At 48.7% G+C, this 26,362-nt stretch overlaps 1 protein-coding gene and 2 long non-coding RNA genes across 3 annotated transcripts; 2 read left to right on the forward strand and 1 right to left on the reverse strand.

The window, feature by feature from the left end:
- Window positions 1-2,501: 2,501 nt before the first annotated feature.
- Window positions 2,502-22,864, reverse strand: ALX3 (ALX homeobox 3). Its single transcript, XM_067531776.1, has 4 exons — window positions 21,510-22,864; window positions 9,957-10,270; window positions 5,415-5,543; window positions 2,502-2,819 (listed from the first exon to the last, which is right to left on the reverse strand). The coding sequence occupies exons 1-4, from the start codon at window positions 21,805-21,807 to the stop codon at window positions 2,502-2,504; spliced, it is 1,059 nt and encodes a 352-aa protein (XP_067387877.1). The 5' UTR covers window positions 21,808-22,864.
- Window positions 3,410-19,436, forward strand: LOC137142412 (uncharacterized). The gene is made up of 3 exons (XR_010916912.1): window positions 3,410-3,516; window positions 17,642-17,730; window positions 19,254-19,436. It is a non-coding gene; the product is annotated as an uncharacterized lncRNA (long non-coding RNA).
- LOC137142413 (uncharacterized) lies at window positions 22,732-25,181 on the forward strand. Its single transcript, XR_010916914.1, has 2 exons — window positions 22,732-23,351; window positions 24,636-25,181. It is a non-coding gene; the product is annotated as an uncharacterized lncRNA (long non-coding RNA).
- The last annotated feature ends 1,181 nt before the right edge of the window (window positions 25,182-26,362 follow it).

The raw sequence follows: 26,362 nt of genomic DNA on the forward strand, positions 1-26,362 counted from the left end.
GGCAGAGCCGGGAGTAGATGACTTGCGTTATACAGTAGGTCAGATGAAATGATCTAGAATAGATTTTGGGCCCTTCTGGGCTTGTAATCTTGAAGTAAACTGTACCCTGTGCCCCAGCCCTGTGCTAGAACCACTAACCCAGTCCTTTGCTCCATATAAAGTAATCTGACTTTTGCGAAACTCTGCAGACAAGGTCTGTGGTTTGATAGGTTGGCTCTGCAGTGGTTATGGAGTGCCTACTTTGAATCTGTTGGTTCCCCCTGGGGATGGATGATTAATTGGGGATGGTTTCCTGAAAACGACTGAGTGCCTTCTGAGAAAACTGCTCCAGACCTGGGAAGGGCTCCTGCTCTGATAACACAGTGAAGTGTCCCCAGTGGGGTGAATCTCACTGGTGTTGCAGGAACTGACTACAACGCACCTGCTGTAACCAATGTAGCGTGTTAGCATTTCCCCTCTTCTTGGGTTGTTTTAGGCCTTGTCTACACACAAAACTTAGTTTGGCATAGCTATGTCTATGGGGGCTGTGAAATATTTCACACCCTGAGCACTGCAGGGAAACCGACCTAACCTCTGGTGTAGCCACAACTAGATCAATGGAAGGATTCTGCTTTCAATCTAGTTACTGCCTCTCAGAAAGGTGGATTAACGACATCAACAGAAAAACCCCTTCTATCGATGTAAGAAGTGTCTACACTATGGTGCTACAGAGGCACAGCTGGAACACCATAGCTGTACCACTGTAGTAGCTGTAATGTAGACATACCCTTATGTTTCCTGTTATTATTGTTGTGGTGGTGGTGGCTGACAGCAAGCAGGTCTTTGATCCATGGGCATTCACAGACCTCCTTGAAGTCAATGGGCATGTAGCCATCTTTCGTTCAAGCTAATGGAGGGAGCAATTAAATACCCTTGTTTAGTGATAGCTGATGCAATAGAAGCCACTGCTCATGGCACTGACCAGCATAACAAGGCCTAAGCTAAGTCATGCAACTTGAGGGGTTTCCCTGAAGACTGATTGCAAGCACAGAGGCTGGGACATTGATTTTGGTTGCAGCTGTATGTGTGTGAAATGAATGAGAAAGCAGGAAGAACGTGAGCAGATAGCAAGACGACCAATGAGAGTGTAGCTTTGAGAGAAAGCCAAGAGAGAGACCAACTTTTGGGCAGAGTGCTGGCTAGAGGGACAGGCTTGGAAATTGTGAGCCAGGAACCTGCCTGCTGCTGTTTGTTCCTGCAGTGTTCCAGAGAATAGGACTCCTGTGCATTCTTAGTAAATAAACAGGATTGCACCAAAGAATGTACCTGACTCGTACCCTCAGTTTTAACTCCTATTGGAAACCATCCTTATGCAGCAAGGCCTTGGGTGCTGGCTAACTGCTCAGATCAAAGGGAAACATGATAATAGGAAATCTCCACCTAAAGCAGCTGCAGTATGGGAGCAAATCCCCCATCCAGCCCCTTGCACACAGGACAAGCCTCTGCTCTCCTCCTCTGCTTCCTGGACTGGATTTGTTTTTCTTGTGGGGGCCTTTGGTGAGGTTATGCTTGGTGCCACCTTCCTTTCCACCCCCCTCTCCCTAAGACCAGGCATAGGTAGCGCAGCACAGTTCAGCGTGAATAGCAGCAGACTCCACGGTTACATGGTCAATGGAAGATCAGTTGCCCCCATGTCAGCTCTTGCCTCTCTCCTTCCCCAGCCCCACCCTGTCTCTGCCCACAGGAGCGCTTACAGGAGGGGATTCAGGGCTTTGCAGAAGCACCTCAGTGCAGTGGATTATGTGGGGCGAATCTCAGATGGTTTCTCTTGCTCAGGCTCAGGGGAGAATGGGTTGGATGGGAGCTAGGGGGAGCAAACCGGAGCAGCTGCCTGTGCCATTCTTGGTCCCTTTTCCCTGCAGGTGGGGGTATGTGAACTAATCTGTGTCTCCACTTGACATTTCCTCCCCCTACAATGTCTCACTATTGCTGCCAGTGTCTCCACCCCAGCAATGGTGGCCACAGAGTAAGTAGGACTCTTGCAGCCACTGGCATTTTACTCTAACAGATAAGGTTCACACAGCACAGTGATAGCGTCTTGCCTACACTAGGGCTCCTGCTGCTGCTACCACTGGTTTTGGCTTTCCCTGGAGATAGCAAGGGTGGGAAATGTGGGGCAAAGAATCCTATTGCAGACCAAGCCTGTGGGACTCTGGAAGGAGGAAATCAGAGTTACAATAAGAGAGTTCCAGCCTCCATAGAAATCTCCTGGAGGCTGGCTCCAGCACCTCTGTGCCAAGACACGGAGGAAGATGCCCACTGTGCTCCTTAGTTCACATCAGCCAGGGGATCCTGGTCATCTCTGGGGTGCCAGCTGCTGGCCTTGGAGTGCAGGGAGGCTGAAGGGAAAGGAAAAGCCCAGGCTGGGAGCTCTCTCTATCCCTCCTGGAAAGATGGCGTCAAAGAGCTGCCTACAACCTGCTTAGCGGGTTGTGTCTTTGGCCCAGCTCCTTCCAGGGCGATCATGTGGTCCAGTTAAGCAGGCTGGCTGGTTCCTTGGCTTTCATCCTCAGTGTGACAAGGCCAGGGGACTTGTAGTCATTGTCCGGCGGGGACTCAAAGCCATGACTGCCGAGGGAAGGGGGGAAGCCGTGGATGGAGTACAGGTTGTTGATCCCGGGGTGGTGGTTGGGAGAACCAGGGATGCCCATGAATCCAGCAATGTTCCCATGGGAATGCGGGTACGGAGACACGCAGGGGGAAGGGATGCCTTCGGGAGACATGAGGCAGGGGCCTGCAGGGCTCCCCGATCCTGCGCTTGGCCACAGGTTATTCTGCAGCTGAAACAAAGGAAAACAAACAGACGAGGCTCGGTTAGTTGCTGACTGGCCTGGAGGTCTCATTGTTCCTCCTGCATTCCTGCTGTAAGGCATGGTGTGCAGCTGAGCGCAAGGTGGACTTTCCATCCTGCTTTCAACACCCCAGTTTAATCTTGTACCGACCCCACATGCAATGTTCTGTTTCCGTTTTCCTAACAAATGTTGAAATTTCGAGTTGGAAATGTCAAAATGAGTAAATTCAACATTAAACTGTATTTCTCTGTGGGGTGCATCGCTTCTTGGGCATTACCATGAGGGTCTGAGGATGAGCCCGGTCTCTCCTACAAGCTGGAAGCCCGAGATGGACTACATTTCCCATGACCTGCCATTCCACTCCATCAGTGGGGAGACTGTGTGGCATCATGGGAAATTATGATGGGCTATATACCCCCCTCCTGGCTTTAAAAGGGTTAATGCGGGCCTGAGAGGCCAATTAACCCATCTGGCTGCACTGGGTGGGCATGCCAGGCCTGATGAAAGATGAAGCCCAGCTGAGGACGGAGATGGGTGATAACTAGGAAACCCAGATCAGAAGGAGCTGCAGGGTGAGACAGAAGAACTCTGCGGTCATTCCCTGGGACTAGAGGCTGGAGAGGCAAGAAGGAAGCCCAGAGGTGAAGAGCTGGCCCTGGGATCTCCTCCTGAGTGGAGAAGTCTGGTAGGTGACCAACAGATATACGGAACAGCCACAAGAATGTAACAGGCTCTGGTGGTGAGCCCTGATAAAGGGGCAGGATCTGGACTTCCAGGGGATGAGCCCTGGGAAGCATTCAGGTGAGGGCCTGGGCAAGGGAAACTTAGGAGGGATGAAAGGTCAAGGTTGAGGAGGGCAGAAGTTGGTTTAAATGTGGGATTTCTAGGGGGATTCCTGAGGAGAACCCTGCCCTGAAAGAAGAGTGAATTTAAAAAGGCTTTGGGAGAGGCCAACTGACAAGCTACAGTAGAACAAAGTCCAGGAGGCAGAAGCAAGGAGTCTGAAGGAGCAGACCTTGTCTGCTGGTATAGGGCCCCTGGACTGGAACCCAGCACAGAAGGTGAGCCTGGGTTTCCCACACTAGCCACTGGAAAAGGTGGCATAAAGCTGCTGAGAAAGAAGGGGCTATGGACAGCTGAAAGCCCTGAGAAAAAGGTGTACACACCACATGGCCCGGAGTTGGGGCCAAAGACCTTTTGTAAGGACATTGGACTGTTACGCGTTGAACTTTGTTACCCCGGAAAGAGGGGAACTAAAACATAACCCAAAAAAAGAAGGGGGGGGGTGAGGTTTACGTAATGTATGGATAGCCCTGAATTTCCCCACTGTATGGCGTTCCCAGGGCAGGGAGCCCCTGGGATAACGGCTGTGAGGAGCGGGGGGATTGTCAGCTACATAACTCCCAGTGCTAGAGCTGCACATCCTTCTGCTCTGGAACATAAGACCTGATTTTGTGAATGCTTTTAACTCCCCCTGGCTTTGCATGAACAGGCACCTAATGAGAGGGCAGAGAGCAGAAATCTTAGGGGGGCTCACTAATTCCTGGATGCAATTCATTGGTAGAAATGGTCTCGATCTGCCAAATACTCAATCAGCACCGTCTTTCCAGTGCCCCAGAGCTCAGCTGTGCTTGGATGCAGGAATTTGGCATGAGAAAGTTGTTCATGCCTGTACTCTATAGGGCTCCAGAGAGAAACGACCACATTCCCAAAGTCCTGCTCCAGCCTGGAGAGGGGCTAGTGTAAAATCTGAGATGGAGTTTCAGAGAGGGGCCAGGCTTGTCTTTAGTTAACTCTGGCCAGGAACATTGAGGGACAAGGAAAATGTCCCCAGGGCATTAGAAAATAGAGCTATGTGTATAACTGATTTTTTTCCCCCCTCCTTCCCTTCTCCCCGGTTAGGTGGCCGAACTGAAAAATAAAAAATATTGTTTTGGGTCAAATAAGACATTTTGTTTCATTTTGAGGGTTGTTTTTTTTTTCATCTCTTAAAAAAAAATTAAAATCAAAACGAGAAGTCATCTTGCATCAAAACATTTCATTTTTAAAAGGTTGAAATGAAACGTTTTGACTTTTTCTGGAGTTTTTGTTTGGTTTTTTTTCTGACCAAAACAATCTGGTGAAGCTGATGCAAATTTGCAAACTGTTTTGGTCGACCTGAATCTGCATTTTTCAGCAAAAAAAAAAAAATGTTTAGTCTGGAAAAATCCTCCCAGCTGTCTTAGAAATATGAAGGGTGAATGTGAAGGCAGCACCAGTCAGGCTATTCTGCTGTGTTTATCCCTGCTTTTTGGGGTAAGGTGCTTGGGGGGATATTGGGGAAGTGTGAGATTCACCAGTGAAGTGATGCAAAAGGCTTGGAAATGGGACATAATATGCTTTAGCTCTGCTGTGCTGCATTATTCTCCCTTTAGGGGGGCAGGTTAGGGACCCCTTGTCTTCTCATTTACATGGTGTCAATCTGAAGTAACTGCATTGACTTGAATGGAGCTAATCCAGATTTATGCCAGTGGACGTGAAATCCAAATTTGACCCAACGGTGGTGCTGAGGTATGGTCGCTGTGCCTGATTCTGTCTCAGTACCTGAGGGTAGTTTTCAGCCTTGGGCAGGACAGAGATGTCGTAGGTGGCTGCGAAAGGATTTCTCACCTCCTGGATTTTCCCGTAACGTTCCCGTTTCCGCCACTTGGCTCTCCGGTTTTGGAACCAAACCTGGGGGTGGAACAGTGCAAATCCCAGGTAAACTGAGACTGTCATTCAACGCAGAGTCACTGAAACAGCCAAGGGACAGACCCAGCAGGGACCCACTGAAAGAGACAAACTTCAGACATACCAAGACCTTACTGGGGGCGAGAGATAGGAGACACCCACAGAATATGGAGCCCCAGGCACTGCAGGAAGAGCACTGGGCAAGGCTCTATCTGCCAGTGCATCTTGGTTCTTGCCTGGCACCGTGACTGCCCCAGTCCTATTGCTCTAATTTACAGAGACCATTCGGAGCTCTAGATTCCCTGCTGGCCTCCTGGGTTCGTTTCTGGTCCCATTCGGGGTTGGTACAAGGCCACCAAACACATTTCCATCTGTGGTGCGATGAAGGGTTGAAACCAGGACTTCATTTAGCGCCAGATGAAACCACTTAGCCCCCGAAAGTCCCCTTCCATTGTGCTGTTTGTAAGGGGGTGTACAAGCTCCGCACCAGGCAAAAAAGGGGTTTAAGGAACAGCTTTCGGCTTAGCCATGCCAACCTTGGAAGAGGAGCCTTAAAAGGGAAAAGCCCGGTTGAGAAGGGCCCGGCCCTGGGAGGTGGACAGATCTCTCCCCACTAGCTGCCAGGAAGAAGCTCCACGGAGCCAAAGCTGGCAGAGGGTTAATGCAAACTCTGCCTGACAGCCCCGGGGATGCTGAGCAGGTCTTTCTTACGTTCTCATTCCTCTGAGGGCTGGAGAAGGAGGACTAGAGGCAGGCCTGGGGAAGAAGCAAGGGGTCTGAAGAAGCACAACTTAGTCATAGGCAACAGGGTCCTGAGCTGGAACCCAGACTGGAGATACAGGCCACCATAGAAAGGCTTAGTGAAGGCTCTGGGCAAGGGTCAAGATGGGCCCAGAGTCAGGCTGGAGTCCTGACACAAGGCTGCTGGGCTGTTTTTGGACTGGATTCTCCCTTAACCCAGAAGGGGTGAGACTAGAAACTGACCTGGCTGGAGGGCTGAGTCACAGGACCGAGGGAAGCCCCCGGCTGACCTGAACGACTGATCAGTGAGGTTCTAGAGAGGGTAAAAACGGACAACATCCTACCCAGCCACAAGGCAGCACACGAACTGTTCCTTTAAGAGCGTGCACTGCAAGCCGTGGATTGACAGCGAGACACGGGGCCCTTCATCTTGTGGCCAGCGGATCTGATGCCATGCAGTGTCTGAAAGCCTTTACCACAATGTGGCTGGTGGCTGTCGGTCCGGTTCCTAGCTGACTGGTGTCTACAGCACACAAGTAGCCCTGGTATAGCTGTCACTATTTCACTGCTTTCTTGGCAGCCGCAGAGGTGCCACGGACTGAACGAATCCTGGAGGGACAGCACCAGCAGGTCTGGTCCCTCCGGGTCATGGCTGATGTCATCTGTTGGATGGAGTTTGGGGCGAGCTTGTGCTGCCATTTCCCTTGCTGTACCTGCTCTCTGGATAACTAGTGGACGTCAGTCTCCAGGGCTGTCTGCCTTTTAACTAGCATTGATTTCACTTTAAAAAAAAACAGCAGCAGAAAGGAGGGAAATGTCCTTTCTCCCCCATAACTAGAGTGACTATTTCATTTTATATCTTCTCTACAGCCTTATTTACAACTACAAATTAGGCTGACCTAGCTCCATCGGTCAGGGCTGTGAAAAATGTTGCCCCCGGTGTGACATAGGTAGCTTGATCTAATAAATGCAGCTAGGTCGATGGAAGAATTCTTCCATCCAGCTAGTGACCGCCTCGCGGCGAGGTGGATTAACTACAGCGATGGGAAAACCCTTCCGTTGATGTAGGAAGCATCCACACTAAGGTGCTACGGTGGCACATCCGCAGCACTGGAGCTGTGCTGCTGTAATATAGCTACACCCTTAGTAAGTAGTCAGCTGCTGCATACGAATAGCTGCAGCCTACAGGCAGTTACCACACACAGAACCTTGACTCATGCGTTCCTGGGCCTCAGATTTCCCCAAGCTGCTTCTACTCTGATGTACTCCAGTACATAAAAATGAGTATATTCACAGGGGGTCTGTGCTCCGCCAGGAGGAACTAGCTGGGAGTTCTCTGTCTGATGATACAGCCAAGACTGTCCTGGGAGGCAGGGATGGAACTAGCCCCAGAAGATGACTGCAGTATGGTGCTATCTAGCAAGATGCTGGCAGAGTTGTCTCTGGGGGGCACTAGAGATGCTGAGGCAGTTTCATTGGTGCTGTCTCAGAAGGTGCCATGTCCCTTCCCCATGCCTCAGTTTTTCCACCTATAAAATGGGGATAATGATACTGATACTGCCTTTGTGAAGTACTTTGAGGTCTCTAGATGAAAAGTGCTGTATAAAAGCTAGAGGTTATTATTATTCTGTCCCAAAGCAAATGACCGCAGCCTCCTTTCCATCATACAGATGATTAACGCTGGCTCCAGCCCTCACTTCAACTCTCTCCTCAGTCTTCTATGAAGGCTGCCACCAGGGGATACCACTGGTTTCTCCCAAGAAGCCACCCCACCTCAGAATGTGCTTCCAGGTAACCCTGTAGCTTTGGCTGGCTGAGTGGCTAAGTACATCCCAGTGGAGTCCCCAGGTATGAGCGGGGGCTCAGGCAGTGGAATGTTCCATCTCCCTGCCCCCATCGGGAGGTATGGGGGAGATGTTTTCTGCATCTCTACACTGATGGCACATTCTTCCTCGCCCAGTATTATATTTGCAGGCTGGCTTGTCCTGATGGAAAGGGGGTGCCAGCGCAAAGATTGGGCTGCTCCCTGCTGTATGCCCAGGTCTCCTTGGAGTGGCCTCTCCATTCAGTGAAGGGATGAGTTATCCACTCCATTCCAGTCCCTACGCATGCCCTGGGGATGCCAGTGGTAGAAATCGTTAAGCTGGGTTCAAAGCTCCTAGATAAACACAAGATGGTGCTGTTATTAAAAAAAAGACATTGAACAAGAATGCCAAGGCTTAAACTTTGTTTGCAGAGTTGTTGTGGCTGTGTTGGTCCCAGGATATGAGAGAGACAAGGTGGATGAGGTCATATCTTTTGTTGGACCAACTTCTGTTGGTGAAAGAGACAAGCTTTCGAGCTGCACTGAGCTCTTCTTCAGGTCTGGGAAAGGTACCGAGAGTCCCAGCTAAATACAAGGTGGAACAGATTGTGACGCATAGGAAGTTAATGCATGTGCAAAAGACTATTCAAGATGAAGTGGGCAATTAACACCTCTACAGTTACAGGATGAAAGCGGGTTAGTGAGTTACAGATTGTTATAAGGAGACAAATCCAATGTCTCTGGAGTCCTTGATTTTTAGTGTCTTGCAAAATTATGAATTTAAGCTCCCAGGCTCGTCTTTTGAAGGTGTTGCTCAGGCTTCCTTTGAGGATGAGGACTGAGAGGTCAGATATGGAGTGGCTGTTTTGTGAAAAGTGTTCACCCACAGGCGACAGGATATTTTTGTCTTGTCCTATTTTTCTGTGTGAGCTCATTCGGGAGCGTAATGATTGTCTGGTTTCATCCACATAGTTGTTGAGGCATCTGATGCAATGGTTGAGGTACACCACATGTTGTGATAGGCGTATGTAGGACCCATGGATCTGGAAAGGTGTGTTGGAGGAGATGCTGATCGTTGTTGAGGTGGAGATATGTCTGCAGGTTTTGCATCTGTTATGACAGGGTCTAGTGCTACTTTGACTTGGTCTGTAGGGAGCTTGCTTCTCATAATGAGCTTGGTGAGGCTGGGGGTTGTTTGAAGGCAGACGAGCGGTTTTGGGAAAGTTTTCTTTCAGGATGTGGTCCCCATCAATTATGGGGTTGTAATTGTTTGATGATAGCCTGTCAGAGTTCCAGAAATTGGTCCAACAAAAGATATTACTGGGGTGGAATGTGGCAGATGGTTAACAGCACACAATGATGCTGCTTGGCCTTCTAGGAAAAGAAGTAGAAGATTTTCATTGTCATCTGAAAACAGAGGAGGAATGTAGGGAGGCAGACTTGTGCTTAGATCCTATACAATGATGGGCACTTCAGAAAATGAGATGATAGAATGTAATCTCCAGACTAGAACTGGTCCTGAACACTGTGATTAACCACCCTTCCCTTGGCAAAAATACCACAATGGGATATTTAATGAGCACAAATGGCTGCGGCCCCTTGATGTACAAAGATGACATTCCAGCAGCACGGAGCCCTGTAGCACCAGGCTGGGTTCATGACTTATCTAGAAGAAGGAGCACCAGGACTATATAAGCATCTCCTGGCAATCTTCCAGTCCAAGTACCAGCCTGACTCTGACAGTACCTGACCCTGCTCTGCTTGTACAATCCCAGGGTGGTGGAGCTATTAGTCTGGTGCCGAAGGTCACTGCGTTTTGTGGAAAGGAGCAGGGGGCCTTGCAGAAATGACCCCGCCCCTCGTTCCCTTACCTGCACCCTGGCTTCTGTTAGGTCCGTCCTTAGTGCCAGCTGCTCCCTGGCATAGACGTCGGGGTAATGGGTTTTCTGGAAGACCTTCTCCAGCTCTTCCAGTTGGAAGGTGCTGAAGGTCGTCCTGTTCCTCCTCTTCTTGCTCTTGTTCTTGGATAGTTCCATGGGATCGGTGAGCTCGGGGGAGATGTGCTCCCTCAAGCTGCCCAGAGAAGCAGCTGGGGAACATCTGAGCTCAGACGCTTCTTCCAGCTGGGCTCTGCAGTCTGTGGGCACTGGGTGGTACCCCTGGCCTTTGCAGCTTTTCTCTCCAGCTACAGTGGGAACACACAGAGCGGCGGGTTAAAGAATCACAGAGCAATGCTGCTTCCCACAGCCCCCACCCCCTCAGATGTTGCTCTCCTAGGGATTATTCTAAACTATTCCATACCCGGGAGTTTGGCTGCTGGTTCTGAAGGGATTAATGCAGCGCACATTTTTCCAAATTCCCCATTAAACACTACAACAGCATGGGGAGGAGGGGTGTCGGGTGGGTGCAGAGAGATTAGGGCCTGTATTTATGGGGGGAAACTCCTCTATGCTCTATCAGGCAAAAATTAAGCATTCCTGGCAATGACTGAATGGCTCAGCCTTGGGGTGGGGAAGGCAGGGCTGGTGGGATTTGTGGATGAAGTCCCTAAAAGGGGAAGACTCAGAAGGGCAAATAGTGGGTCTGAATCCATCTTGCCGATGATTGCAATATACCCAGAGGGGAAGAATGCTCCTCTGCTGGGGAATAGATAAGTGCTCAGTGCCACCATATAGGTAGTTTAGATTGCGTGGGGGGGGGGGGGGAAGGGGGTGTTACAACACTCCTTAGGACTCTAGCCAGGGACTGCAGAGACCTGGGCTTTATTCTCATCTCTTCCTCAACCTCTGTGTGACCTTGGACGAGTCAATCAACCCTGTGCCTCGGTTTCCCATCTCTCAGAGATAATAGCCTTTCCTAGCTCCCAAGAAGATCAATTCCTTAAAGACTGTGAAGCACTTGGATATTACAGTGATGGGGGGGTCACATATGTACCTAAAATAGAAAGATTGTTACCTGCCTTGGCTTAGTGCACAGTGCGTGTGTGTCTCGTGTCAATTTAACAGAGGAGAGTAGAACAGGGAAAAAGTACAGAGAAGGGCAACAAAGATGATTAGGGCGATGGAACAGCTTCCATATGAGGAGAGATTAAAAAGACTGGGACTGGTCAGCTTAGAAAAGAGACAACCAGCGGAGGGGGGTGGGAGATGATATAATAGAGGTCTGTGCAATCCGGAATGGTGTGGAGAAAGTGAAAAAGGAAGTGTTATTTACCCCTTCACATCACACACGAACCAGAAGTCACCCAGTGAAATTGATAGCCACAGGTTTAAAGGAAGCAAAAGGAAGCACTTCTTCACACAACGCACAGTCGATCTGTGAAAGTTGTTACCAGAGGATGCTGTAAAGGCCAAAAGTATAACTGGGTTAAAAAAGAACTAGGTACGTTCATGGAGCATAGGTCCGTCATAGCCAAGATGGTCAGGGATGTACCCCCATCCTCTGGGTGTCCCTAGCCTCTGACTGCTGGGAAGTGGACGACGGGATGGATCACTCCATAATTGCCCTGTTCTCTCCACTCCCTCTGAAGCACCTGGCACTGGTCACTGTTGGAAGACAGGATACTGGGCTAGATGGACCATTGGTCTGACCCAGTATGGCTGTTCTTATGATTCTAGGAGAATTATTGAAGGTGCTGTGATCCCCTTGCCTCCAGCAGGAATTGAGGGCACGCAGAACCATTCATTCAAGGGCTTGCCCAGCTGTGCGCTGCAGCAGGGGTGTACCTTCGAGTATCTAGCAATGGGATGGGTGAAGGAAAGCGGGGCAGGAGGCCGAGAGGGATGGGAAGGAATAAGGAGGGAAGCAGCTGAGTTATGGAGGTAGGTGAGATGAATGAGGATCTCATGGAGGCTAGTGAGCAGAATAAGTTAGGTGGAACGCACCTGAAGGGGCAGATCCTCAACTGGTGTAAATCAGCAATGGTTTCAGTGGAGCTGCTGCACTTATTTACCCCCACTGAGGGCCTGTCCTGAAGTACGGGCAAGGCAAGATCATCCTAGCACTGTTTGCTGAGCTCACACCCCATTCCTTATCCCCAGAACAGTAGGGCACAAAATCTGTCCCCCCACAGAGGCTGCAATATCTTGCCTGGTGTGGTGACAAACAGACACGCTCCACAACCCCTGTGCATGGAGACGGCTCAGTTCTTGCACTCAGTGCAATGGGTTTGCTGCCACTGAAATACCGCCACTGCAAATGTGCTGGCAGCCAGAGGCTCCCCAAAGATATGTCTGTCTCAGGAAAGTATTTGGAAAGAACTCACCCGGCTCTGAAAGCTATCCCAGCACCTTTGAACGGCACCGCCGCGGGAGTCTATTTCCCAACCCGATTCAATTGTTTGAGAAATTGCTTTATAGGAAACTGCCTGTTGGGGATTTATGGCAATAAATGTGTGTGACATTTTTCTCTCCCCGGGTCTGGCGTTTGTAATGAAATGTGTTTGAGGGGATAAATCAGAGCCATGGACTGAAAGAGGAACTTGGGCTGTCTTTTTCAGCAGCAAGCCAGGGCCGTTTTCTTAACACCGGCTTGGCTGTGAACTTTACAAGCAGAACACGTGAGGGAACTACCCCAGTGAGGAAGGTCTTTTGGGGCCAGATCCTTGGTGGGTGGAAACTGGCTTTTTTTGCCATCAGGGGAATTATGCTGATGTGGGCCAGCCAAGGAGCTGGCTTACTGTTAGAAACAAAAGTCTTAAAATACGAGCATGAGGGAGGCTGCAAATGGGGCAGCAACCAGGCCGCCTGCCCATTCCAGAGAAAGGGTGGTGTGTGCAAGGGTCAGGCATGCAATGTGGTCCTCGTGGTCCCTGTTACCAATGTGGGTAGGCAACGCTTGCCCAGTTTGTCAAGGGCTCTCAGGGGGGCCCACCCTGAAGATGCCATGCCAGCTCATTTATCCCGATCAGTGCCCTCTTTCATCCAGCTCGGCAGTGCCAGCATGGCAGTGCCCAGGACACGTTAGCCCCATCAGTGCCTCAGTGGAAAGGAGCTGTTAGGGAACCGCTTTCCTCACACCTTCAACTCACCTGGAGGCTGTTACTCTCAGCAGGTGAAAATGGGGTTGAGGGCACCCGGGGATGGGAAGAGACAGGGATGTTGGGAAGGGAGGAGTTGGGTCTCAGCGGATCTGGAAGCTGGGGTTGGAGATACACAGGGGGAAGATACCTTGTTGCCCTAGGGCTGAAGTTCCTGTCCTGGTCTCATTCTAGGGAATGCTTTCCCCTCCTAACTGGGTCCAGCCTCTGGGGTTTCCTTTCCCCCACCAAGGTCGCCTTCTCCAGCAGAAAGGGAACCAGGGCTCCGAGCTTTAACTGCCCCCCTGCTTGCTTTCTTGGTATTGGGCCTGATCCTGCACCACTGGGGGAATTGGGAATTTGGTAATGGTCCTCAAGTGATGGCAGGATCAGGCCCAGTCTTCTTTGCGGGTCTGGGTCCTGTGTAGGTTGAATGGGGTGGACCCCGGATCCTGTCTACAGGGTGTGGCAGGGTGCCCCATGCTTTCCTCTAGTGTCCCGTGGGAGCCGACCCACTCATTTCTTGTCTCGGTGTGAGCCTTGCGAACTATCTCTGGGCCGCCCCAGTTGTCTGCGTGTTAACTGTGCTCACATAGGACTCGTTCGAGCTGCAGCCGCGTCGCAGTTTCTGCCCCCCAAAGAATGTCTGTTTCAGCAAAGGGGAGGGGCAGCATCTGATGGCGCTGGGGTTTTAACCACAAAACTGGCTGTACGAGCTGCTGGCATCGAAGGTGCTGGAGAGAAAGTTCCCTTCAACTGTCCGCTAGAAAGTGATTGAACCCAGACAGACGGTGCCTTTGTATCAGAACCCTAGAAGACAGCTAAGCCACGCGTTGACCTTGAAATATTGCATGAGATTGACCGATTTTAGCCTCTTTGTCTTTTCTTTTCCCTCTCCCCTTTTCCCTTCCTTTTCTTTTCTTCCCCTCTCATCTTTTCTCTCCCCCTTGTTAGCCGGCTCATTTTGTTCATTCCCTTCTCAGCATCCTAAACAAAGTCTCATTTCATTCCTCTCACTAATTTAACAAAACCAGGGCAATGTGAGTTTCTCGAGAGTTAAAATGACCTTCTGGGGTCCGAATTTACCCCAGATCTAGAGTCGCGATATTGCACGGAAACTGGGTACTTAGCACGAAAAAGGAAGGTCCGCGCATTAAACCCATTTACAAAAATCAATCGATCCGAATCCGTGCCCTGGACGCTGTTCGATAGGAACCCGGCTCTTTTTTCCCTTCTTAAATGGTTTCTAACATTCTAATCAGCTTCTTCTCTCCCCGGATTAGGAAGTGCGTTTAGTTAGGGATTTTTTTTTCTTAATTAAACCAATTTGGGGTTTATTCTAAGAGCCGAGTTTGAGTCAGTTTGTTTTGATTAATTCCTACCACGCGAAATATTTTCTCTGAATGTAATCAACAAGACATTTCAGAGATCTTTTTCTGTTCTCCAGAGCGATATTTATCCAGCTATTGAAAATAAATAAATACACTTATTTTTTATCCATGCGATGGAACAGTTGTTCTCCATTTTATTTTCCAGAATATCAACAGAGGCAAACATGCAGGATTGCAGGGCGGTTAGTGAGATAAAATTGAGCAATGCCCTTAGCTGAGATTATATGTTTAAATTCAGAGAGAGGGGAAGATCCCGAAGTGTTAGGTAAAGGAATGGAAGATGGTTCTGTAAGGCATGGAACGATCCTTGGCCGGAACTGATTCCCAGAATTAGGTTCATGCTGTGACCCTTCCTCAAATCTGATCAACAAAATGATCCTGCGTTTTTCTTCAAACAGCTTCTCTTTAACACACATCACATTTCCACGCGATCTATGAATTTAAACCCAGCAACGTAGGGACCTAAATCAATCAATCAATCGTCTGAAAGAAAGACAGGAAGGCGGCAGGGTTAAAAAAAAAAAAATCTCAGACAAAAGGAGAAGGGAAAAGTGGCTATGAAGTGATACATTTCTCGTGAGCTGTTTTGAGGGGATATCTAACACAGAAAAGACGAGCGGGTTGTGAAGCGGCCAGGGCTTAGCAGCTGGGGAACAACTGCACCATTCTTGGGTTAAAGTGGACAAACTCAAAGCGACCAGGAGTAAAGAGATGGGGCAAGAAAGGGACTCTTTCGCTGTTTAACAACCGTGGGAGAAATTGTGGCTAGCTGCACGGTAAATGTGATACAGGCCTGTGTGGGCAGCCATCACCGCGGTATCTGGGAGCATTAGGAAGGTAAGAGAGACCTCTTCCTGCCCCTGGAATAAGCAGCCGTCAAACCGAGTCCATTTCGGACTACTCAGTTCCTTCCTATTCCAGTTACTACTTTGGCCAAACTCGGAGAGACGTTCTGTGTTCCCCGCAATCTCACGGGGCCCTCGCAAAATCAAGGGAGCAGAAAAGTCACGCCAGGGAATGATTTCTGCCCAGGGTTTTAAGCTCTGATGGGCGCTGGAGCTTTGTGCCTGTCTTTGTTAAATCCCAGAGGAAGCTGTACCTTCCCATCTTGCACTGGGGAAGGGGGGAGAAGAAAAAAGTGAAAAAAACTTTCTCACTCGCTTTCTCACACTTTTGATCGCCCTCTTTTCCCCTTGCCCAGGCGGCCCCGTTTCTGGTCTCCCCTACTCAGCGGCTCTTCATAGCCCTGGCGAACCCGAGCTAGCTTTTAGCATGATTTCTTCGCCCGTCTTCCGATTACCCTTGTACAGAAACTCCCACGCCAGCTTTCGTTTTAAAGGCGAGAGGGTAACGCGACGTGGGTCTCAGGGCGGCGGTTGCTGGGTAAAGCTATTGGAAATACAGCTGTCCATGGAGAGCGGGGGGTTGCCCTTTTCCTTCCGTACAGAATGTTTCTCTCTATTTTGGTTTCTTTCTCTCTCCTCGTCTCTGTTTGTGGTACCTGTTTCCCCTTTCTCAGGGGCAGAGTTGTTTACACAGCACGCTGCCTTCTAGTCTGCAAGGGGCTCTAATTCCAGTCCAGTCCAACTGCTTCTAATTAAGTTCAAACTGTGGTTTTTATCAGGAGGGCTAGATTGAAAGGGCGCAGACATGAAGGGCCACGCGGTAAATAGTTTCCTACAGCTGACCTTATTTCGCAGGGAAGGAAATCAGGGGCGAGGCATTCCCCAGATTTCATTTTAAGAACTACATATTTCAGACGGTCCATTGGAGACTCGAAGAAAGAGTCCTTCCAGAATTTATGTCGAGCTTAAAGGAGCAGAGGTCCTTTCATTTCAGATGGGCAGCGCCGAGTTTCGTGATCGTCCCATACGCTCATTTAGGAGGAAAGTGTCAGGTTGTTTAAGTGAGTCTGATGAAAGAGAAGGGGGAAAGGGCAGTAAAATGAAACAGATTTAGTGTGCAGTTGGGCTCAGTATGGAACACGTAGACAGAGAGCTGCCTTTCTCCGAAAAGAGTGTGTGTGTGTGTGTGTGTGTGTGTGTGTGTGTGTGCGTGCGCGCCTATAAATCATAGGGGACTGCATTAATGTCACTGAACCATTTTTCCCCCCACGAAAATGGATTTTTTTTTTATTGAAACTAAAAGGTTAGTTTGGGCTAAAAGAAATGTTTCTATTTATTTTAATTTTTTTCGGATGAAAAAAAACAAACGTTTGTTTTTTTTAAACAAAACAAAACACTTTTTCAGTTTTTTCTTGATCAAGAAATAGAAAAAAAAATCCCTCCAAACGTTCAAATGAAATTAAACTGTTTCGTTTTGTTTGGTTCTTTTTGTGAAAAAAAATTAACATTTTTACCAGCAGTAATAGCTACCTAATCTATCGTTTGTGTGTGTGTGTGTGTACACAAATAAACGATCAAATCCAAAGAACATTCAGCAAGAGCAATGGCAGCATTTTGACTCTCTAAACATGAACTAACCTCTGCCTCACATACAGAGAAACATGCTATAGACATTATCCCTCAGATGAGGAATTATTTAACCTCCCTACATGCGTTTGTGTGGATGGAGATGGAGGATGGATAGAACGTAATGTGTGCGCCATACAAATATGAACAGATAAATTCATCCACGGAACTACATAATATATAGACTTACACGGAGGTTTTAAATGAAATCAACAACTGAAAAATACTTTCTAAATAACGGAGAGGCAAAAATTTTGATATTTATAGCGAAAATATTCTTCCAAATGGGATTCGGTTGTTCTCTGCTTGGAACGGATGTATTTTGTACGCGCAAGGGATGGATCGTACATCAACAGGACACGTAGATCGTGCTGCACCAGGGGTGTTTGTTTGTGAAGTGTCTGTAACCCAAATGCCCGTACAAAGCAAAGGGGAGATGAAGGATGAAATGCTTGAGGAGCAATGGCATCTTCTCCGGCCCCCCGAAAGGAGCTCTCCTCCCCGCTTTACGGATCAGTGTGCTGACAACAAGACCGAGCTGCGTTTGTGTTTTGCAGGCTCGGGGGCGGAGGGGAGCGGGTCCTACTCCCCCCCCCCACCCCCCCGTCGGACCTGATAAATTAACCTTTTAACAAAAAGTTGAACAAATGCCCCCATTTCCTTCCTTTTGATTTCAGCAGCCGGGCCAGGACCTAAGCCTGAGCCGCAGGCAAACGGGCCGTCAGGCAGAATGAGCAGCTCACCTGAAGGAAAGAAAGAATTGCAGGTAGGGCAGGCTGGAGGCTACCCCAGCTGTTCTGGGTATACACGTGTGCGAACCCCAACAGCACAGAGACACCTGACGCAATCTCAGGGCATTCCTTACCTTGAGATGTTGTATGGTCATTACTTTATTTTATTAGATCACCGCATCTTCACGTTAACTAACCGCTGGAACTCACTGCCATTTTATATGATAAGAGTAATTAATAAGTGGCAGTGAGTTCCAAAGGTTATTTAAAGGTGACAGTTCAGTGGTATAACAGCAATAACCGCATAGTTATTGTTGAAACTCATTATGATATTATTGTTCGATATTTTTTACATCGTTGTAGTATTGTATTTGTCACTTGATATAAGTAAACAGCATTTGCTTATTATTATGAGGGATGATTATTTTAACCCTGTCATATTTTGTTTCTTATTGATTCTATTGTTATTTCCTGAGGCTGTTACCATCCATCATCATCATCTTTTCCTCCTGTTGGTCCTAGATATCATCATTTCTTTATTTGCCTTTTATGAAATTGCGTTATTAGCATTAATATCCATAGTGGTGGTAGCCTTCATTTATATATTTTTGTATTTTCCTCATTTCAAAACCGGTATGGTTTATGTTTAAGAGCCAGGTATTATGAAATAATGACACTATAATAATAATTATTAGGTTTTTAATGCACTAGATTATTATTGCCCAGCATTGAGGTTTGACTTGCTTGGACCCATCGATATCTAATGCTATAGATCATCAGGCATTAATATCTTGACTGGTTTTCAGGCCAAAGGATCCTAACGGGCTTTACAGATTTTTCGAAGCATTAGAAACCACTTAGAGTCAATGTAATGCCCTCACCGTCCATGTGTAAACCCCTCTCTGTCCGAATCCTCTTGGGCAGTACACGGGTGGATAAAGAGGCGGATTTTAAAAAGCACCCCAACATGCTAATGATCCAGGGAAAAGACAGACATGCGCCACGAAATAGTCGCCACGTCCGGCTGTCAAGACAGGAAAGTAGCTTCTCTGTCTAGAAACTTTGTACGATTGCCAAGAAGTGCAGAACTTTTACAAATGGGCTGAGCAATCTCCCTCCCCCTCCCCCCCCCCGAATCTTTTTCCATTCTTTATTTTCTGCACTGACTTTCTCCTTCTCTTTTTGCACGACTCAAGATTGTGAAACTGCCCTCTCTGCTGTTGGAGGGCATCCCTGTGTTATCCCTTTGCTTGAAAAAACAAAGCCCAGCTCACACAGACGCGGGTGAAATCCTGGCTGCATCCAGGCCAATGGCAAAAAACCCATTGACTTCAGCAGAGCCAGGATTGACCCCATCCTGTGCTCCTCATTCCCATAGACCTCGGTAATAGCTGGCTTGCCTGATCCAGGAAGACACGGGATTCTCCAATTTGCATCCTCCAAGGCTGGCGATGGAGAGTGGGAACAGTCTCCATCCGTTTCCTTCCAACAGTTCTCAGTAGAAATTACGGCCCGTATATATTATAATACATTCCTTTTAAAAATGTCTCTGTTCAAGGTAAAGTCCGCACCCCCACGGTTGGATTCTCAAAGAAGCCGGAGCGCGCACCCGTTTAACGCTGCTCGCGGCTTCATTGACTTCGGGGGAACTACGCGTTAAATCTGATCCTGCGCCATCGAAGTGAAGGGGAACTTTACCAGTGATTTATAGGGGGGCAGGATATATCCTCTAACGGGGACATTCTGGCCTCTCTGAAGCCAATGGAGAAACTCTCCCTTGACTTTACTGGGATCAGGATTTCACCCACTGCGTGTAAAATTAAGCCTGGCTGTGTAAGTCTGTGCGCGAGCGGAGGATTCAATTCGCATTGAATTTCAATAGTATTTGGCTGCCTGATTTATGCTGCTTTGAAAATCGCAGAGGATTATAATAATAATAATAATAATAATAATGCACGCCCCTAGGTTCGCATCTATAGGTGGGCACAATTCTGATCGTGGTAATAATCAACAGTGTAATTAGGCCATCTCCTCCCAGTGATCTAAAATAGATTTTCATTCTTCTGGCAATTAAAAACTGATGGCAGGATGGTAATGAACCATTTATTTCTCCATCTCTGCAGGGTTTATGGACTGGTTTTCTAAGACCCTAACACGAGGGAAACCTACCTTCTCCATAGCCCCGATTCAGCAAAGCTTTTCAGAAAATGCTTAACTTTCAAACTTAGCTTTTCACGTGCTCGAGTGCTTTGCTGAATCGGGGAACTGGTCGTTTGACTTTAGAATAGCACGGGGAAGAGTAGATTTATGTGACAATGAAAATGCCACCCTGGGAGCTGCCCTGTGTCCAGACAACGAAAACTGGCCTCTTGGTATATTGGTTTAGTCTCATTTCGCCTAGTTAAATCCTAGGTAACATGAAATACCACTAGACATTTCTCTCTGTTTATACTTTTTGCCAAATGTAATATTGCAGCACGTTGGGGAGGGGTGGGGAGAGGAGGAAAAAAGCCTTTGTATCTATGACCAATTTTCAAAATAAACAAAAATGTCGACATTGAGATAGCTGAAAAGGAAAGAAAACCGCTCTCCAACGATAAAGAAAATTAAATATAAATAGGAAGGGAATAACTTTTCCGGCATTTCTAGCAGGACATTTTTATCTTAGACATTTTAGAAAATGAATTTTAAAATACAAAAATAAAGAAATAAAATAGAAACAGATGCGGGGGGGGGGGGAAGATAATCAGCACAGTATTGAGAGAAAAAAAACCCCACTTTTGCTCGAGTTCCTTCGATTTCTGATCTAGCTGATTATAGAATAAGTGTCTGGACTGTACGAGGTCCAGCCCAATAGAAAGAAAGGAAAAGAAAGAGGAAAAAAGATGTAAAAATCTCTTTGCTCCATGCATTACTTTTTCTAAAGTTATATACGTAAAATACTAATTAATTAAGGGAAGTTTGATGCTCTGAGGATGCTAAAATGTGGTGCGTGCCAATGCCCAGGAGTTGTGGTAGAGAAAATAGCTCATTTCATTTTTCTGGAGATATTTGGGGAGGGATTGAGGGGCTGCCTGTGAATTTCCAGCCAAAGTTCATTTTACAGTGTTAACCTCCGATAAATCCGCTGTCCCTCTGTGCACGCGTCCCCTTGTTCGCTTCCAAGCTCGAGGCTGACATTTGCCATTTTTCCCGAGCTCCCTTTTAAACCCTCACCTTGCAGCTCTGACTCGGGGGTGGGTTCAGTGGGAGATGTGCCCGAGGCCTGCAGCATCAGGCCTGGGGTCGGATGAAATGACGAGAAAACGGGGCAGCTCAACCATGCGAGGGTGGAAGGGGTAGATCGCACATGGCCATTGGTGCTGTTTATTCCTTTCGGAAAGCAGCCCCTTGGGGCCAGGAGAAGGCTCCCTGCGCGGTTGTGGGGCCTGCAATACAATCACTGCGCTCAGAGGGAAAATTGGAAGAGAGAGAAAAGTGCAGGGAAAGGGGGGTAGACCTGCCAGAAAGATACAGGAGGAAGGCAGGAGAGAGAAACACGCACACAGGAAAGAAGGGGACAGACAGACAGATAGGAAGGAACGAAAGCAAGCATGAGAGAAAGAAGCAGGTAAAGAAGGAAAGAGAGACAGGGACGAAGCAGCGCGTTTAATAAAAAGCTCTTCCAGCCCAGGACTGGCTCTGCACCGCTTGTCAGAGGGAGTCTGTGCAGGTCCCACCCCACTGCCCCCCTCTCTGCGAGTCCCCCCTGGCACGGCCCGTTCTCACTCACCCCCGGCTACTCCTGCCCCCCAGGGCCCAAACCCCCCTTTACCTTCGGCCACGGCCTGGTAGAAAGCCTTCCCGTTGACAGACACCGCGCGGTGGCTCGGGCTGGGGGGCTCCAGGTATTTGGGGGCTGCTTTCTCCTGGGCTGGAAGGTAAGTGTCCGGGTAGCGGCCCAGCCTGGGGCTGAGCCGCTGGTGATGGGGCGGGAGCTTCGGGTTGCCCTGAAAGGCCCCACAGCCCCGGCTGGGCTCCCGCGGCTGGAGCCCTGGGGCGGGGAGGGCGCTGCCTGGGGGGGGTGGCGGGGCTGCAGCCGGGCAGAAGGAGAGGCAGCCCTGTGCCTCCATGGCCAGCAGATAACGGGGCTGAAGGGATCCCGCCGCGGCGCTGATTTTGAGCCCGGAGTGGGGAGGGATCGCGTCCCCCCCACCTCAGCCCAGCCTGACTTAAACCACTAGAATCCAGTCACGTGTGGCTCCCATCAAATGTATTAACCCTCTAATCCCAGCCCAGCCCCCTGGGCTAATTCAGAGAGGCCAGAACTCCCTCTGGGCCTGTCCGGCCTGCCCTATAGCGCCCCGGTGGGCCTTCTCGCACCCCACGCGTAGGATGCGCTGGTGGGAACTCCATGCTCCCCTCTCCTCCTCCAGGGCGCCCTCCTCCCCCAGCTCTCCTGGGACTGGCTGGGAAGGTCCGGCCCAGTCGCCCCCAGCGGCCTTGAGTTGTTCAAACCTTCATCCCAGCGGGCGCCAGCACCCCGATCTCCCACGGGGGAGAAGGGGACTGGGCTTCTCTCCATTTCAAAGGGATCTGCTGGAAGAGCCGGGGTGAGGGTCCACGGGCCGAGGCCCAGCGCTATAACGCCTGGCGCTGGATTGGTCTCAGCGGCTGGTGTTTTAATCCCACCATTTGTTTTTGAACAACAGCCGCCAATAACCAAACCAGCTTCTGTTCTGCTGATGCTTCCTGGCTCATTGGCCCTGCTGCACGGGATTTTTGAGATGAGGAGATTTTCGGTTTCTATTTCTTCCATCTCCCCCTCGCTTCTTGTCCTTTTAATCAAATCAGTCCCATTTTTCTTCAGAGCACTTGCGCATAATTAGCCCCCCTGGTTTAGCCAATCTCCCTAGTATGGATTATTACAGGATATAGGATGCGCCTGTGATCAGTTTTATGGGTGTGTATATATAGATCACGCTATATGCCTCTGGAGGAGCGATTGCATTATTCCACACTATAGATGTGGATAGCATGTAAAGATAGGGGTGTGATTAAAATGAGACCGTCTCATTTGAAAAATTAGATGACTTTTTTTAGAGGGAAAAGAGCGAAATAAACTTCCACAAACTACTGGCTTGTTTCGGGGTGTGTGTGTGGGGGGGATCTGAATGGAAAGCTTCTTCCTCCCTATGGAGCACAGAAACTGCCTTCCAGCCACGCTCACGTAGCCCAAGAAAGACGGGCTTCCCTTTTCACTCTAAGGGACGTATTACAACGAGAGGGAGAAAGCTCCATGAAGGCAATTGCCCGAAATAGAAATGCACTATCCCCCCGCCCCAAGAGGGAACTGAATGGAGGTAAATCACCCTGCACGCAAAACAGGCCCCCGCACGACACACGCCCCGAGAGCCCTGAAAAAGACAGCAGGGCCCGCAAAAAATGGGGAACCGCTTAGAGAGACTGAGGGCGGGGAAATAAGGCCACCGACGGAGGAAAACGTTTTCCTTCAAACTCCATCAGGGACATACTGCCGCTTGCCTTGCGAGAGAATCCCTCGTCTGCCCCGCCAGAGCGTGGACGAAATCCCGGCCCCGTTTAAATCAGTTCCATGGACTCCAAAGGACCCGTATTTCACCCTGGACCTGTGTTCGCCCCACACCTTCAGCGGCAGGTGAGAAATCGGATTAATCTTCCCCTAGGCGCATTCATTCTTTGCAGAGAGCGATCTGCTTTAGCCAGGGGCTCTGCCCGTCCTTGGTTAATTTCTCTGCTCTGCCCATGCTGTGCTCCCTGCGGCCCTTGCTGGTTTTCGGAGTGCAGGAACCCTGCTTCCCTTGAAGGAGGGGTCAGGCTATTCCTGGGACAGGCTCCGCTTGGCTGAGGAAGGATGAGTTCAATGGTGGGGGCCCACTTTTCTCTTTCCAAGGCGTCCAATGCAACCGTCTGCTCTTGGATTTTTAACAAGATACAGTTTAGTTCGGTGACTGCCTGAGGGTAAAAGAAAAACTCGCCCTAAGATTCCAGGGTTTAAAAATCAAAAGTTCCTTGATATTAAAACAGAACCTACCCAACAAAAACCAGCCAATCAACCAGCAATAATAGTATTATTAATACAACCAACCAGAATAATAATATTAACAGAATAATAGTAAATAACAACCAGAAATAGTAATAAAATAATAATAAATACATATAAAAAGAAACACAAAACTTCCCAAGGAAACAAATACAAATCGTGAGAACAAAAACCCCACCAAACAAAAATATTTCCTCAATCCAAACGCAGCAAAAAAAGACACCGGCATACAAACAAACAGAACAAAACCAATTAAAGAGAAACCCCAAATGGAGAAATAACACAAGAAACACTTTGTTATATGTACAGCGCCTAGCACGACTGGTCCATTGACAGGCTCCCAGGAGCTACTGCAACACAATAAAGTTCTTCCGAAGTTACTCCAAATCCCCCCAGAACAAACATAAAGGAAAAAACATCAAAAGCAACTCAGTCCTAAACAAGAAACAACGCCCCCCACGTTGCTGTTTTCTGCCACCATTTTATTAACAACAGGTTTAGAGCTTTCAAATCCAAGAGGGCATTAAAATCCCTGTTTGGTTTGGGCGGAGGGGCCAGCGGCTGTGGACAGGAAGAAGTGTCAAATAATCTTCAGGTGCTCAGTTACTGGGGGGGAGAGAAATGCTCCTCTTCCAAGCCGAAAAATTCCTCAGCTCGCTGCCCGTTGCTCTCTAGTCTTAGCGCCTGGTTGAATAACACCAGCCAGCCAGCCTGAAACAAATCAAAGAGCGGACACCAAGGCTTTTGGCCGTGAAAGCAGCAGGCGGGAGGTGGGCAGGAGAGGGGGGAAATGCAGCTAGTTACACACACTGTGAGTAGGTAAGTGAAACATTTGCCTGACTTAATTGTTCAAAGGTCTTGTGTTAATTACCCCTGTAGGGAAGGCTTTCCTTGCTACTGCAGCTGAGACCTCTGCGCTGGCTGTTATAAGAACTGTGAAGGAAATGTGCTTTGCTGTCTGTCTGTCTGTCTGCTGCAAAGCCCATGGAAGTCAATGCAAAGTCTCCTTCTGATTGCAAAAGGGCTTTGGAACAGGTCCTATGTTGGCAACAGAAGGGCCCTGGACATTAGCAGGGAGCTAGAGGGATCTGGGAAACACAGACCACAAGAGATTGTTCACAGGTGGGTGAGACGGCCAAGAGACAGGCTGGAGTGGGAAGCCAGGTCCCCCCATGGCTCAGGGAACATAATATATATTTACAGCTTTCATATGTCTCAATAGGCTTAATCAGATAGTTACAGCTCTGTAAAAAATAAACAGCTGAAGATGTATGTAGGGAAACCATGGCCTGGGCAGGGGTGTGAGAAAAACACACAGCAGGTGGCCTAGCTGGTTGTTGGGCGGTGGTGTTCCTTTAGCGGCAGAACTCCTCCTCCTGTCAGGTTAGGTCTGTCCTAGGTGGCTAGGGCAGCATAAATATACAACATGGGCTCTGGCGTGTAGAGCAGAGCTGGGAACCAGGACTCCTGGGTTCTCTTTCTGGGTCTGCCATGGACTCACTGGCCTTGGACAATTCATTTAGCAGGGATAATGATACTTTTCCTGTCTCATGGGGGTGTTGGGGGGCGGGGTTAATAAATGAATGTTTGTTTGTAAAGCACTTTGAGATTCTCAGCTGAAAGGGGAGCCTGACCCTCAGAGAGAGTGAGGATAACACTCTAGGCTGTGCGGCCTAGGAGTGAGCTAGATCAAACAGGGAAGAGACTGGGAGGAGAAGTAAAGAGGTGAGGTAGGAAGTGGCCCAGTGAAAACAGGAATACATGTCAAGTCGTTGACCTAGCTGTACTGTACAAGGAAGGGGCATATGAGCCCAGCAAGGGGCTGGCAGGCTGACTGAGGGCAGAAGGATTTGTTTTGTGTTAAAGACATTTTGGGGATTTTTAGTTTTTGGACAACTGTGACCCAGGAAGGGGCAGATTAAGGACAGTGACCTGGCTGGAGGACTGAGTCACTGGATGAGTTACCGGCAGAGACATTACCACCAAGCCAGTGACCATCATCAGGGGGCATGAGCCCTGAGAGAGAGCTGATGCCATGCCTGGCCATGAGTGGGTGGCTAGCCGTGAGTGGACTTCATTACACAGTGTTAGAAGAGCAAAGATTTTTAAAAAGTGACCAAGAGGTTGAGAAGGGCTATAAACCCTCCTGCATCAGGGTATGAGCCAACCTCTAGCTGACTGGTGTCAGGAAGCATCATTCCCTTGGGAAAGGTTATACCATCCTCCTGGCAGGGTTTTCTGCACCTTCCTCTGAAGCAATTAGCACTGGTCAGTGTTGGAGGCTAGATGGACCCGTGGTGTGATCCACTCCGGCAAGTCTACGTTCAATGGCAAATCGGGTGACCACCTTTATTGGATGAAAATAAGGGACAGTGCTTTATTTTAAGGGACATTTTAGGGAAACACCGTTCCCTTAGCAGAGCATGTATTTTTCTCTGAAGTATACATTTCTACTGCCCTCAACTATACCATGCAATTATCATAAGCGTCAATGGAAGGTTTAAAATGGTATTTATTGCAGTGTTTCAATTCATCTTCAAATAAGGGACAAATCAATGAAATAAGGAACAGTCCTTTAAAATAAGGGTGTGGTGGTTGCGCTCATG

This window comes from Emydura macquarii, unplaced genomic scaffold, assembly GCF_026122565.2.
Source record: "Emydura macquarii macquarii isolate MOO-44397 ecotype Brisbane River unplaced genomic scaffold, CSIRO-AGI_Emac_v2 contig_3220, whole genome shotgun sequence".
NCBI lineage: Eukaryota > Metazoa > Chordata > Testudines > Chelidae > Emydura > Emydura macquarii.